This window comes from Pan paniscus, chromosome 2 (assembly GCF_029289425.2).
Source record: "Pan paniscus chromosome 2, NHGRI_mPanPan1-v2.0_pri, whole genome shotgun sequence".
Lineage (NCBI taxonomy): Eukaryota > Metazoa > Chordata > Mammalia > Primates > Hominidae > Pan > Pan paniscus.
In genome coordinates, this window is record NC_085926.1 from 118144298 (window position 1) to 118158942 (window position 14645).

General features: G+C 46.7%; 1 protein-coding gene across 3 annotated transcripts in view; it reads right to left on the reverse strand.

Annotated features, from left to right (window-relative positions):
- GPR156 (G protein-coupled receptor 156) overlaps positions 1-14645 on the reverse strand; it is a 132984-nt gene that overhangs the window by 16047 nt on the left and 102292 nt on the right. For all 3 annotated transcript variants that reach the window (XR_008624849.1, XM_055110335.2, XM_003825161.5), the window contains exons 8-9: positions 12049-12285; positions 4227-4385 (exon numbers count right to left, since the gene is read on the reverse strand). Coding sequence is in view for 2 of the 3 variants with exons in the window: in XM_055110335.2 (XP_054966310.1) it covers positions 4227-4385; positions 12049-12285 (396 nt within the window). In the remaining variant the exon portion in view is untranslated. The remainder of the gene's footprint in view (positions 1-4226; positions 4386-12048; positions 12286-14645) is intronic.

Here is a 14645-nt window from a genome sequence, read left to right on the forward strand (position 1 = left end):
CAGGGGTCCCCAACTCCTGGGCCATGGACCGGTACTAGTCCATGGACTGTTAGGAACCAGGCCGCACAGCAGGAGGTGAGCGGTGGGTGAGGAAGCATTACCACCTGAGCTTCCATCAGATCAGCTGAGACATTAGATTCTCACAGAAGCGCAAACCCTATTGGGAACTGCACATGTGAGGGGTCTAGGCTGCACACTCCTTATGAGAAGCTAATGTCTGATGATCTGAGGTGGAACAGTTTCATCCCGAAACCATCCCCCCACCACTATCTGTGGAAAAACTGTCTTCCACGGAACTGGTCTCTGGTGCCAAAAATGTTGGGAACCACTCACCTAAAGGAGTGCAAGCATCAGAACTATTGAAGAAGCACAAAGAAATGAAAGGACTGTTGGGCTTAAACCCCTGCTAGCTTGATTCAGCAGCCCTAGAATGGAGCCCAGGAGACGAAGGAGCCTGGGGCAGTTCTGCTACTGACCTGCCTACTCGCTGGATGTTAGCTGGTAAACAAGTTGTGCCGGAGAGGGCTGGCAGGTGAGAGCTGCAGAGGTGTGCCTGTCCTAACTGCGAGATTGTGGGGCATGAAGTAGGAGTAGGAGTGTTGGCAGTGGGTTGCAGGGAACGACTGCAGCCCAGACATCTTTCTGTGGTGCAGCAGCTGATTCTCTAGTTCAGACTGTGTGTCCATCTCTGGAAACTTCTGATCCTCAAAGGCAGAGCAGGGAGGAGATATTCACAGGGAACGTCTGGACTTGGGGCAGATGACATGGGGTCGAGGGTTCTGGGAAGGCAATAATGTAAGCAAATGTTCTAGAAAGTGCTTGTCTGAACACCAAAATGCTACCTCTTTGTTACTATCATCTTTAGGAGCTGGGCATGAGCATCTGGACCTCCATTTATTATGCCCTAGAAACAAAAGGATGTTCCCTGTGTTAGGATAACCAATACAAATTGCCTAGTTATACCAGTCCATAACAGCTAACTAGGACTACTAGTTATAGAGTGAACCTGTGGTTTCATCTCAGGTTTACATGGGAGAGTTGCCTAGAAATGATCCTTTAAGGGAGCAGTAGCTTAAGCAAAATAGTCCAATATTCTGACTAGCAACTCTCCAAGCAAATGCACTGCTCCCCTTGTAGAATTGGGAAGGTGATTTTTCTGATAGTTGGTATTGCTAGTTTCACCCTGGTTGAGTATACTTCTTTTACCATCAGAAGAGAGTCCAGGGCCAGTGAGGGACTGGTGAGTAAGGTAGAAGAGACTTTCAGCTGAGCACATGCGTGCCTGTCGTCCCTCCCTTCCCTCTGCCCGCAGAGTGGTGAGGTCTGGGTGTTGCTGGGTGAGTGCAGATGACTCAAGGACTTGTCAGGGGCAGAATGGATGAGCAACAGGGAAACACTCAGGTGTCTGTGATCCTGGGCTGTGCCAGGCATCTCTCTGAGGATCTCATGGGGGGACCTCAACTCCCTCCGCCACCAGCCTCTCCTCCCGAAGCCCATCATGCACATTCTCATGTGGGCTTCTGGAGGCCTCTATAGCCTCACAGAGTTAGGAAGGACCCATCAGCAGATGGCAACTACTCCCGTGGGTGAAATCTGAGTGCTGTCTTTTTGTGCCTTATCCATAAACTCCTTTGAGTATAGAAAGATACTATAAACATGGAGTTGGGAAGAAGCTGGCTGGTGACAGATTTAGAAACATCAACCTAAACAGAAAATTTCCTTCTTCCAGAAAAAGAAGTGGGACTCTGTTTTTACCATGGCTGCGTACTAATTAGAGGTGTGGTGTGAGGCACTGCCATTATGAGACTGAAATCTGACCTACCACGGCAGCTGCACTTCAATGGGCTTATTAATTATTATTTTTGGCATATTGAGGGAAGCAAAACATCCACCTGCATGTTTCACAGGGGGCAGGCCATAAGGAGACATGGAATTAGCCTCTTGTTTCTATGGTTCAGGTAACAAAAGTAATAGGTTTGTTTACTTGGCTGCAGAGTGTATGAGGAAAGCACTTCAGCCTTGTGGAAGGTTCTGTCTGCTGGCCTTCTCTTAGACAGGGAAGTCAGTGATAGATGTGATAGATGCTGTCCGAAACAGCTTCTGGGGGGACCCCTGGCTATAGAGGCAAGAGGGGAAAGTGTGAGAAGATGGGGCTGCCCAGATCACGGGAAAGTAAGAGGAAGGCCTGAGTGGGGGAGTGGGGCCTGCACAGGAAGGCCCTGCACACCGTGGGCCAGAGTCAAGGTCTGTGCATATGTTGAGCCAGGAGAGATACTCATGTTTCTCTAACGGGCAATGCTGGAGCTGGGGATGCAGATGCTGGAACCTCTTGACACCTGCCACCGGGCCCTAGGACTGGCCGCTTGTTCTCTGGCCTGTTCTGGGAAAGAGATTTCAGGTGTAGCGTGCGCTGGGGAGGCCAGCTTCTTACCACTTGTGCACCTGTGCCCATTGAAGGGCTTCCTCTGCAGACTCAAAGCATCTTTTTGGATATAGCAGATTGAGTCCCTGCGTGGGAAACAGGGTAGCATGGCAGAAGTACAAACAGCACGTTGCAAATTACCATAAGGCTAAAGAGTCAGTCCACTTGGCTGTTCCAGCATCAGCTGACTGTGAATGAAAACTATCCTGGCTGTTCTAGCCAAGTTTCTGGCCTTCTGTGTAGCCAGGAAAAAAAAATGCTTATTTGAAGACTTCACAGAGTATCAAAGGCAATATTACTCCCTTGCCAGGTGGAAAGAAATCTGGCTTTGAAATACTTAATAGTAAAGAAATGGAGAGGTGTTACTCTGATGGACAAAAATGGTCCAGAACCATAGAGGGGCATGAACGGTGGGTGCCTGGGTGTGCTGAGTCCCTTCATCTGTTGTGTTTTCTAGGTCCCCACCACACTATCCTCTCATCAGGGACTATTAATACCTAGGCAGCAGTCCTAAAAAAAAAAAGCCCAGTTTCCCAAATAACACCTCCTGAGATAGGTTCTAAACTGAAAAAAATATGGAATGTAATTCAGTTAGTGTCAAAATACTGACTAATTCCCCTGGGCCCTGTGCCTTCTTCCTGAGTCAACGAAGCCTTCAAACCTTTCCACGTGCTTTCTTCATGCCTGCACCACACTGCCCAAGTCTGGGAGAGGGGCCAACTCTGGCTCAAATACAGAAGAAAGAAGCCCGGGGGAGCTGCCTCATTCTCCCTTGGTGCTACAATCACATTCAGAAGCCCTTGTTTAGTCCCCTTCTCCATCTGTAGACATGCCTGGACTTTCTGGGATGATGGGCTGATTGAGATCTGTAGCCAGTACCTGGGAAAGACAGTAAGGACCCCAGGAGATCTTGGACATGAAGACACTACTCTATGTAAAAAGAGAAAATGAGGCCAGGCGCGGCGGCTCACACCTGTGATCCCAGCACCCTGGGAGGCCAGGGCACGTAGATCACTTGAGGTCAGGAGTTTGAGACTAACCTGGGTAACATGGTGAAACCCCGTCTCTACTAAAAATACAAAAGTTAGCTGAGCATGGTGGTGGGTGCCTGTAGTCCCAGCTACTTGGGAGGCTGAGGCAGGAGAATTGCTTGAACCTAGGAGGTGGAGGTTTCAGTGAGCCAAGATGGTACCAGTGCACTCCAGCCTGGGAAACAGAGTGAGGCCTCATCTCAAAAAAAAAAAAAAAAAAAGAGAGAAAATGTATCACAGGGAAGCTAGTGTCCACCACATTTCAGGGCCTTTACAATGCTGTTCCCGCAGCTTGGAATACTTTTCCCTATACTCTTTGCCTGGCTAATTTGTACTTAACCTTCAGCCCTCAGCTCAATGAGTCTTTTCTGACTGGTCTAAGTTATGTTTTCTTGCCCTTACCACACATTATTCTGTCTTACCACTCTGATTTTTCTTTCATAATTCTTATGACAATGTATAATTACATGTTTGCTTGATGAATGAATCTCTATTTCTTCCACTAGACTGTGAGCTCTGTGAGGGTAGGAACCATGCTTTTGTTCATTGTTCACTGGCACAATGCCTGGCACATAGGAGTGACTCATTATACATCTGTCCACTGAATGAATGAAGTAGATGCGTGTCACGGTGGAAATGGTGAGGTTTTGCTTGCTGTTAAGAGAAGTGGGAGAATGAGAGGAAAAGAGAACATCAGCAATAAGAGCCTTGGGGGCCACCGATGCATGATTGGATCCTTTACAGGGAATCTTCCAGGCAGGGGCAGAGCTTACTTCTGTGAGGAGCCTCTCCATGGAGCTTTTCTCTCCCCTCGGGTGGCAGTTCTCCTCCTCACCATACTGGGTATGGAAGCTTTTGCTGGGAGTGCTGAAATATTTGGCCATGCGTCTGATTGTTTGGTTTTCCTCTTCAAATGCCTTCCATTGCTTCAGCTGTTAGATAAAAGAACACATGTTATTTATTTAATTACACATCCAGAAACACATTCTCTCACTCTTTCTCATAAACACCAAGGAATGACACTATCATAGATACACACATGCGCGAGCTATTCTCTCCTTAAAATGTACTTTGCTCTGGAGGGCTCAAAGATGGTAATGACAAAAGGTATAGAGAATGTTAAGGTTATATAATTTTTAAAATGCCAAAGGGCTGGGTGCAATGGCTCACTCCTATAATCCCAGCTACTCAGGAGGCTGAAGTGGGAGGATCACTTGAGCTCAAGAGTTTCAGGCTACTGTGAGCTATTGTTGTGATACTGTACTCTAGCCTGGGTGGCAGAGTGAGACCCAATCTTAAAAAAAAAAAAAAAAAAAACACCCTAAAAACAAACACAAATTTCCAAAGGAAGAATAGGACAGGTAGATAAAATAGAACAGCCTTAGCCCATCTGCCTACCCATTGCCAAACTGGTCAAAGAAAACCAGAGCTGAAGTATCTTCTACCACCACATTCTAAAGCCAGAGTTAGGAGCTATCCTGGGGTTAAGCAACCTGAACGCTATAAGTTTCAAATGACACTTTCTCGTTGCATGCAGCTATTTAATTATTTTTCATTTGTTCAGTAACAATGTGCTTGCTGCTATTGAAAATTCAGTTCCTTTGGGTGAACTTCTAACCCAAGTCAATAATCAAGGCTCAGAGAGCCTTTGAGGGCAGCTCCCTAGCCACATCAGGATGCTCTAGCTCATCACCCAGTTTCTTTGACAAACTAGGAAAGGCTCAGGAGTGTTGTGTCTAAGCTTACACAGCCACTTAGCAGCAGAACAACAGCTGTAAGCAGGACACTGTGCCATGTCTGTGTCCTCACTCAGTTGATGAAGAGAGAGACTGTTAACGGTGGCAGTCCAGGGAAAGCTCTTCAGGAGAAACTGGTCTTGAGGAACACTCTGCAGAAGCATGGGCTGGTTTAGTTTAACAGGAATGAAGCTGAACATAGAAACAGGAGCCTCTGCCTGAGTCTGTGGGGTACTGCTGACCCACCGAATGACAGTAATGTGAGTGACGCAGGAAGCCACAGTGGGGAAGGCCTCTGTTTTCCTCTCAGGAATCCCCATAACTAAGTGTCCTAGTGATGGACACTGGGGACCCTGGGACCTTGATTCTAGAAATGATGCTGCAGTGTCTATGGGTAGCCTCAAAGGGATCCTGGGATTTCTTTACTCATCCATCAAACATTTGTTAAGCTCCGACCATGGAGTGTAAACCAAATTTTGTAAATCTCAGATAGGATTCTGAATCCTGCTATCAATTTCAATGCCATTGAAATTGATATTATCACCCAAGTCCTCTTGGGTCCTCTGCTGACTCATCATGAGTCCATCATGGCACCAGGAGTCTGTGTGACCTGTGTTGGGTCAGGCCTGGTACCTCCCCTCTCAGATGCCCTTCTTGAAGGCCCCCTCCCCACGAAAGGATGCTCTCAGCTCACCATCCTACTTGGGAGCTACTGGAGCCAACACCACAAGGTCATCTGTGGCCTTGGGTGGATGAATCAGACCTCCTAGGGTTATTCTCCTCACACTGACCCTGGAAGTGCTGCAGTACAGCTTTTCCTTCATCTCCCCCAGCACTCCCAGACTGAGGCCTCTCTGCAGGGCTGGCAGAGGAGCAGCTCAGCACTGGCGTAAGGGCCCTCCCAGGGCTTTTGGTCTTCCTGTCTCTAAATTGGCCAAGTGGAGCCAAGATACCCCTTGATTACTCTAGCCCTTCATTCCTCATTTGTGAAGATACTCTTTAAGGCTCAACCCTTCAGGGTTTCTGGAATCCAGCTATGAATTTCACAATTCAGGGCCTCTCCTCTGCCTTCCTCCAGAAGGACAGGCAGATTCTGGTTTTCTGAGCCTCTGGGCTATGGGGGTGTGGCAGACTGAACAGTGGCTTCTCAAAGATGTTCTCTCTCATCCTAATTCCTGGAGCCTGTGAATATGTGACCTTATGTGGCAAAAGGGACTTTGCAAATGTAATTAAGGATTTCAAGAGGGGTGATTATTCTGGATTATCCAAGTGGGCCCAATGTAATCACAAGAATCCTTATAGGAGGGAGGGAGGAGAGCCAGAGTTGGAGAAGGAGATGTGACAATGGAAACAGGGGCGAGAGAGAGAAAGATTTGAATCTCTTCTGGCAGATTTGAACCTGGCTGGCTCAGAAGGTGGAGGAGGGGACAATAAGCACAAGAATGCAGACGGCCTCTAGAAGCTGAAAAAGACAAGGAAACAGATTCTCCCCTTGCATCTCTGGAGGGAATACAGACTTCCTGACACCTTAAGTTTAGCCAAATAAGACCTATTTCAGATTTCTGACCTCCAAAATTTTAAGATAATAAATTTGTATTATTTTAAGCCACTAAGCTTGTGGGGATTTGTTATAGCAGCAGTGGGAAACTAATATGGTGGGACTAAATGTCAACTCTTTAACAGGGTCCAGCAGGGCCTCAGAAGCTCCCCAGGTGTGTCTCTCCCCAGTCCTGTCATTCTCCCCCTGGTTTCCATTTGTGCTTCAAAAATAACAAAGACCGTGGTGCTCCAAACATACCCTACTCTCTTTCTAGCCTCCCTGCCTCTGGTCATGATGTTATTCCATCAGAAATGCCACCTACTTTCCCCCATCTCTTCAATGAACTCTTATGTTTCCTTCAAGACTGAGCTCGAACACCTCATCTTCCTTCCTTCCTTCCTTCCTACCTCCCTCCTTCCCTCCCTCCCTCTCTCCTTCCCTCCCTCCCTCTCTCCCTCTCTCCCTTCCTTCCTTCTTTTTTTTTTTTTTTTTTTGAGACAGGGTCTTACTCTGTCTGGAGTGCAGTAGCACAATCACAGCTCACTGCAGCCTCAACCTCCTGGGCTCAGGTGATCCTCCTACTTCAGCCTCCTGGGTAGCTGGGACCAGAGGCATGCACCACCATGCCTGGCTAATTTTTGCTTTATATTTTTTGAGACAGTCTCACTCTGTCTCTGGCTGGAGTGCAATGGCACAATCTCGGCTCACTGCAACCCTTGTCTCCCGGTTTAAGCAACTCTCCTGCCTCAGCCTCCCAAGTAGCTGGATTACAGGCGCCCGCCACCACACCCAGCTAATTTTTTGTATTTTTAGTAGAGACGGGGTTTTACCATGTTGGCCAGGCTGGTCTCAAACTCCTGACTTCAGGTGATCTGCCCGCCTTGGCCTCCCAAACTGCTGGAATTACAGGCGTGAGCCACCACATCTAGCCAATTTTTGCATTTTTTGCAGAGACCAGGTTTCACCATGTTGACCAGGTTGCTCTCGAACTCTTGGGCTCAAGCGATCCACCCGCCTCAGCCTTGAAAAGTGCTGGGATTATAAGCATGAGCCACCATGCCCAGCCTCATTTTCTGAGAAGGTGCCACCGAGTTCTCAAATGGGCTGGGGAAGGCCTTTCTCAAAGCTCTTAACACATGTATGATAATTCCTTTCATGTTTGCTCCCCACTAGACCTAGAGGCGGACCCTGTGTTTAAGTACATGTACCCAGCAGTTAATAAGTGGATGGATGGATGCATGCATGAACAAATGAAGGAAGCTTTCTTTAAAATGCTCACTGGTCTAGTAGGGGTGCTGGGACATATACGTATAATTATAAGGCAGATTAGAAAGGCCTGCACATCTTCAGGGAGGAGCAGATGAAATGCTTTCGGGGTTAGAGGAGAGAGAAAACAATGTCCTACCTTAGGACCTGCCTGCCTCTCTGAGGGAGCAGAGGGCTGGGGGATGGGTCATATTCAGGTCAGAACAGCAGCGGCTGGCTGACTTCTAGTGATGACCTCAGTGCTTGGCATAAACACTCAGGCATTTCCTGAGTGCCTGTGTAAAGAAGGCTTCTTGGGCCCCTTGTCTCCTTAGTAATGTCATCCATTTCACCCGCTCTCTGGCGCTGCCTCGCTGCCCTGGGGGTATCTGTGCCTTTGCTTTCACAAACTCCTCCCATCACAGTCATGTCTGAAAGCTCACTGGCAAGAAGGAACCCCGTTTTGCTGCAACCCCCAACCCTTACCCAGATAGTTCCCCTCTCGCACTTTCCCAAATTTACTCAAATTACTTTCCCAAATTCTCTTCTAGGAATACACAGTGCAAGTATCACAGGGAGAATCGTTCTTCTACCAAAGACCTCTGAGCCAGAGGGAAACACACAGAAACCTAACAAACCTCAGTTTCTTTTATATTTTGAAAAAGAACTACTTACCATCTAAACCTAAAATACAACAGACTACAAAATATATTTTTTAGTTTCACATCATGGTCAGTTAGTTCCAGAGGAGAAAAAAAAAAAAACACAAGGGAGAAAATGGAAGAGGAAAGACAGAGTAAGAGAAAGGAAGCTTAAGAAAGCTAGGAGGGAAAGAGGGAGTGAGACAGAAGGAAAGCAAGGCCAGTGCAGTCCATCCACCCAATTCCTGTACTTCATAATCATTCCATTTCCATTCCCAATTCAACAAATCAAGTGTTTCTTGCTTAGTGAAAACCTGGAAGGCAGATTTCAAGCAGCACTTCATCCTGCATTTTTGTGTGTAGAGTACCCAGATGTCACAATTGTCCTAGCTGCTGAGGACTCAAACACCAGGCAAAGGGGAAGTGATGTGGCTGAGGCTTACGATGCAAGGGGGCAGTGGTGAGAGGTGAGGATGGAGAGAGGAGCAGTAAGCAGGGCGCCATCATGGAGATTGCCAATTCATTCAGTTTTCTGACCAAGGCTTTGTTTGTTCAGAAACGCTTTCCTCTGATAGCTCTTTGATAATGACTTCTGCCCCAAATTATTTTGTTCTCTTTCAGAGACTCCTATCAGCTCTCAATTGTATTCCTAGATGTTTTCCATATTTTATTTTTTTCTTTTTATTTTATTTTTTGAGACAGATTTTCGCTCTTGTTGCCCAGGCTGGAGTGCAATGGCGTGATCTTGGCTCACTGCAACCTCTGCCTCCTGGGTTCAGGCGATTCTCCTGCCTCAGTCTCCCTAGTAGCTGGGATTACAGATGGATGCCACAACGCCCAGCTAATTTTTGTATTTTTAGTAGAGATGGGGTTTCACCATGTTGGTCAGGCTGGTTTCGAACCCCTGACCTCAGGTGATCCGCCCACATCGGCCTCCCAAAATGCTGGGATTACAGGCATGAGGTACTGCATCTGGCCATTTTCCATATTTTCTTATCTAGTCTCTCATTTGTTTCCTTATTTTCTGTTTCCTTAAAGTAATTCACTAATTCAATATTTTGTAGTGTCTAATTGCCCAGTCAATGCTTCTATTGGGATTTTAAATTTAATACCATATTTTTAATCCTTATTCAATATTTTATTAAGATTAGCTTTTTTTCATGATAGTTTGCTTTAGTTGAAAAGAGACAATATCCTTTGAATTCTATTGACAAGTCTGGTATCTTCTAAACACTTCTACTTCAGAGGAAGGCAGCTTCTCTAAATCTTTAGACATTTGTAGTCCTCTTCTTGTGAACTGCAGATTCCCTTCATAGATCATTTCCTCCAGAATTTATAATCTTACATGGAAAGAGCGGTATCTTCCTAGTATTATAACTATATTCTCTTAGTCTTTTCCTCATGTTCACAAGAGAGCTGCCATAGCTCTAGGAATCACATACATTCAAGGCAGGAAGAAGGTAAAAAGGGTGATGTTAGCCATGCTTATAACCTTTTTCAGGAAAGCAAAAGCTTTCTCAGAAGCTTCTCAGAAAACCTCTAGTGTTCAAAATGGTGTCATATAGGCACTCCCATCTCTATGGGAAGCTGGCAAAAGAAGAGTCTAGCTGTTGCTGTCTCTATAGTGCAGGCAAGCAAGGAAGAAAGGGGTTAGCAGCTCTGTTGCCCAGGCTGGAGGGCAGTGGCACAATCTCGGCTCACTGCAACCTCTGCCTCCCGGGTTCAAGTGATTTTCCTGCCTCAGCCTCCCGAGTAGCTGGGATTATAGGCGTGCACCACCATGCCCAGCTAATTTTCATATTTTTAGTAGAAACAGAGTTTCACCATGTTGGCCAGGCTGGTCTCGAACTCCTAACCTCAAGTGATACACCTACCTCAGCCTCACCAAGTGCTGGGATTACAGGTGTGAGCCACTGTGCCTGGCCAGAGTTTACCCTTAAAGGGTACTTATTTCTACAAAAACTCCTCCTTTTCCTCTGCCAGTAATCAGTCAACCAGGCCTCTCCGCCCTGACAGTCAACAGGTAGGCTGCTGTCAGGCAGGGCTTGCTTGTTTATGGAATCAGGACTGCCTTGTACCCTTCAGCACCAGTTCTCTGCATTGTTGATCGCTACCAATCCAACAATATTGGCTGCAGGGCCTAAGGGGTGGGCTTCCCAAAAGGTACCTGCCTACCCTTCCCCCTGCCCACCCGCCCCGCCCCCGCCCCCGGTCTCCCAGGGAGAAACAGTCCTTGCTTCTCAGAGCCCATTTCTGCCTCATCCCAGACAAACAAGCCTCAGCTCTAAATGGCTTCCTTCATTCCAATTTTTACGGCATTAAGATTTGGCAAAAATTCCTCCAGTTTCTGGCACAGAGGCAATAGCCATCCATCGTTTCTAGTGCTGCTGCTGCAGATTTTTCCATATTTATGTATTCTGTTGAGTACTGTAATGAGGATTTGTGATAGAGAAGAATCGTAACAGGGCTATGCCCATGTCATACCATCATGACCCAAAGTGCACTCTTCCCTTCCACAAATACACTGTAACGTGCCATCAGCCAACACTTACATTATCAGTTAGCTCCATCATAAGGAATTAGTTTACAGTCAACTGGAAGTTGCAATGGGAATCAGGACAGGGTCTTGAAGGAGGAGTGGGATGAGGGAGGTCTCAGAGGGAAGAAAAGGAGAACTAGGAGGGAAACAAGAAAGTACCTAGTGCCAAGTTCATTAACCTAGATATATGTGGCTCGATGGTCCCCAGGGTGTAGCATGAACAATCCCACATCCCTTTGCTTTCTGAGCCTAGGATTCCTTCTCTGTTCCCTCTGACTCCCTTTCTTCTTTGCTATCTGGCTATTTCTGCTTCTGTCTTCCTCCCTCATTTGATTTTTTAAAATCCCCATAATATGAAACATATTTTTATTTAGTTTCTACCTCTCCTTATTGTAAAAAGCAGAGAAATGTTCTGTATTTTCCTCCAATAAAAAGAAAGGGAAAGCATTTCAAATCATAAAGTTCCATCTAAATGGATTTTTTCCTGTGAGTCTGCAATCCCCAATTGGAAAAATATAAAGGTTCCTTGCTCCCAGGCTAGTGAAAGAAGTATTAATAACATGATGGAAATGAGGGGAGGATGGGGAACGAGTGCAGCAGACCAGAGGGTGGATGGAAAAGCAGGACTGCGAGGCAGCCCCCCCAAGGGACAGGCACCACATGTGTGGAAGAGTGCAAACAGGGGCTGCCACCACTGCTTGGACCACTCTGGCTTGTCCCCCTTGCTGACCAGGACAGTGAGAAAGGACAAAGGCAACCAGCTCACTAGGATCCCGTCTGCTTTCTGACTCTCCAATAAGTGGCATGGAAAGGTATCAGTAGAAAACAAAATGAGCAATTTGTCAGTGAAAAACTCTAGAGTGACTAAGAGGACCAGCCCTGCAAAATCCATACCTGGGGAATGAAGATGAAGCAGTTGATTGTAGTTGTACAAACAAAGATCCCTCCAGATGTGAGTCCAAAGACCAGGTTGGGCCAGGAATGCAAGTATCTGGTGACTACAAAAAGCAGCCCAGCAGCCAGTACAAGGAGGTTGACCCCCACCATGATGGTTAAGGACTGATTCACAGGAGGGGAGCTGACATGGCCAGTCAGGCCAGCCAGGTAGGCACCATACAGCAGGAGCAGGCCCTGGGGGGTAAAGAGGTGACGGAGGCTCAGAGAAGTGGAACAAGAGGTCAACGAGCAGTAGGTTTGCAACCAATTTCCTCATCTGTAAAATTAGGATAATAATACCTACCTTAAGGACTACTATGAGGATTTACTAAGATATCACATAAGAAAACCCTCAGGGCAGCCCCTTATACCTACTAGGTACTTAATAAATGTTATTTTCCTCTCCTTTGCTGAGAATTAGTTTATCAGAAGTCAGCAAGTCAGCCATTAAATAAGACTCTTCTGAGACAAGGCATAGGACAGGATCATGTGGGTGGGTTAGTATCCCTACAGAAAGAGCTGTTGGGCACTTGGAGGACAGTGGGCCCACAGAACCTCTGATAGTGAGTGCTACCACAGCCATTGTCCGGTGTTGCCCTGCTCAAAGCTGAGGGTGCACAGGGAAGCTGAAAGTGACCTCTGATCTGCTTGTCAAGTCACGTGCCACAGCCAGGGCAGTGCCCAGAGGAAGGGGCTCTTTTCTCTAATTTGCCCAAAGGCACCATCTGCTTGCCAAGCCTTGCACCTGCAAGACTGCATCTGACTAGAAGGGATGGGCCTTTAAAAAATTTACACAAAGGATCTCTACAGGCTAGCAGCGGCTCCATGCCAGTGAGTGTTTATGGGAGATGAAGGGTAAAAAAAGGGGAGAACAAAGGCAGGCTGGGACCCAGGCAAGACTGTGGGGCAGGCACAGACAGCGAAAGCTCCATCTATAGTTCTCACCCTTTTTGTGACATTTCTTGCTCCCCTACAAGGAACCCAGGGCCCTATTCTGTTCTCCTTCCTATGAATATAAACCTGCTCTCAGAGTTGTCATTTGTACTAAGGAGAAAATAACTCATAGCACCTTAAAGTGCTGCCCCCTCCATAGGAGCTGCATTCATACAGAAATCAAAGCTTTAGTCAATAATACATAACACATAGATTCAATTAGGTTCACCTTTCTGACTATGTGCGCAGTGCCATAGTACGTGTAGGGCAGAAAATAGTGACACAAAGAAGTCATGGTCCTGGCTTTTAACACTTGGTCTGGTAGGTAGATTTAAGGTAAGCACAAAAATCTTTTTTTTTTTTTTTTTTTTTGAGATGGAATTTTGCTCTTGTTGCCCAGGCTGAAGTGCAATGGCATGATCTCTGCTCACTGCAACCTCCGTCTCCCGGGTTCAAGCGATTCTCCTGTCTCAGCCCCCGAGTAGCTGGGATTACAGGCTTGTGCCACCATGCTGGGCTAATTTTGTATTTTTAGTAGAGACGGGGTTTCACCATGTTGGTCAGGCTGGTCTCAAACTCCTGACCTCAGGTGATCCAACCGCCTTAGCCTCCCAAAGTGCTGGGATTACCGGCGTGAGCCACTGCGCCCAGCCTAAAAATGTTCATGTTGATGACTCAGAACGTGAAGATGCCATGGGAGACGAGGTGGGGGTGGGACTGTGGGATTCAGAGGGAGAACTAATAATGAAAATAAAGTCAGGTATCAGCAGGACACCTGCTGGTGACCCTCAAATCATATGACGTGGTCAACTCCACCTTCCTGGGTGACACTAAAGAACATATTTTGGAGAACTGGCTGTGCCAGAAGGGAAGGAGTCAGCATGGAAGAGATACCTTCCAGGTTCCCCTAATGCCCAGTGTCCCAAATGGGGCCTGAGGGCGAAATGTGGCCACCCTGAGATCTTCAATGACTAGAGGACACATAAGTCAGGAGACCAGGGAAGCCCAACTTTTGGGTAACTGATGCCATCAGGTGGTATTCAGCAGAGTTGGATCATTGCTAATTTAATAAAAGGCAAATGAAATTAATTCTGTGATTTTGAAATGTTCAGATATGATTCCACTAAAAGATTTTAATTCCATTAAAATTCTTGTTAAAGGGGAAATGGGTGTGAATCAAATGTCTATACATTCCTGGCTGGTGTCTGAGTGAGTCATATTTGATCCTTGCATATCACTGGCCTTAACTGCTGAGAAGTGTGGGGTAGGGGGCAGTTGACAGAGAGCGGGGGTCCTAGAACTCAATGTGGAGATTGGGGTCCTCCTGAGGAGCTTCTCACTGACCAGGGAGTCTATGGGGTCTGGCTCAGTAAGTTTCCTGATGCTCCATCCTTTTCCTTCTTTTTCCTACAGAAAGATGTTACAGTAAAATAAAATGGAAATGAGAGTATATAAAAGGCAATGGAGAAAATAAATCAAATTGAGTTACAAAGTAAGTAGCTATGGGGGAAGTGCTGGCTTTCTGGGCTAGGGAGGACACACTCTTCTACAGGGACTCAAGGAACCAACAGAGGCAATGTATTTTCCAGAAGTGTCTGGGGGCAGTGGAAGAATAGTAATAA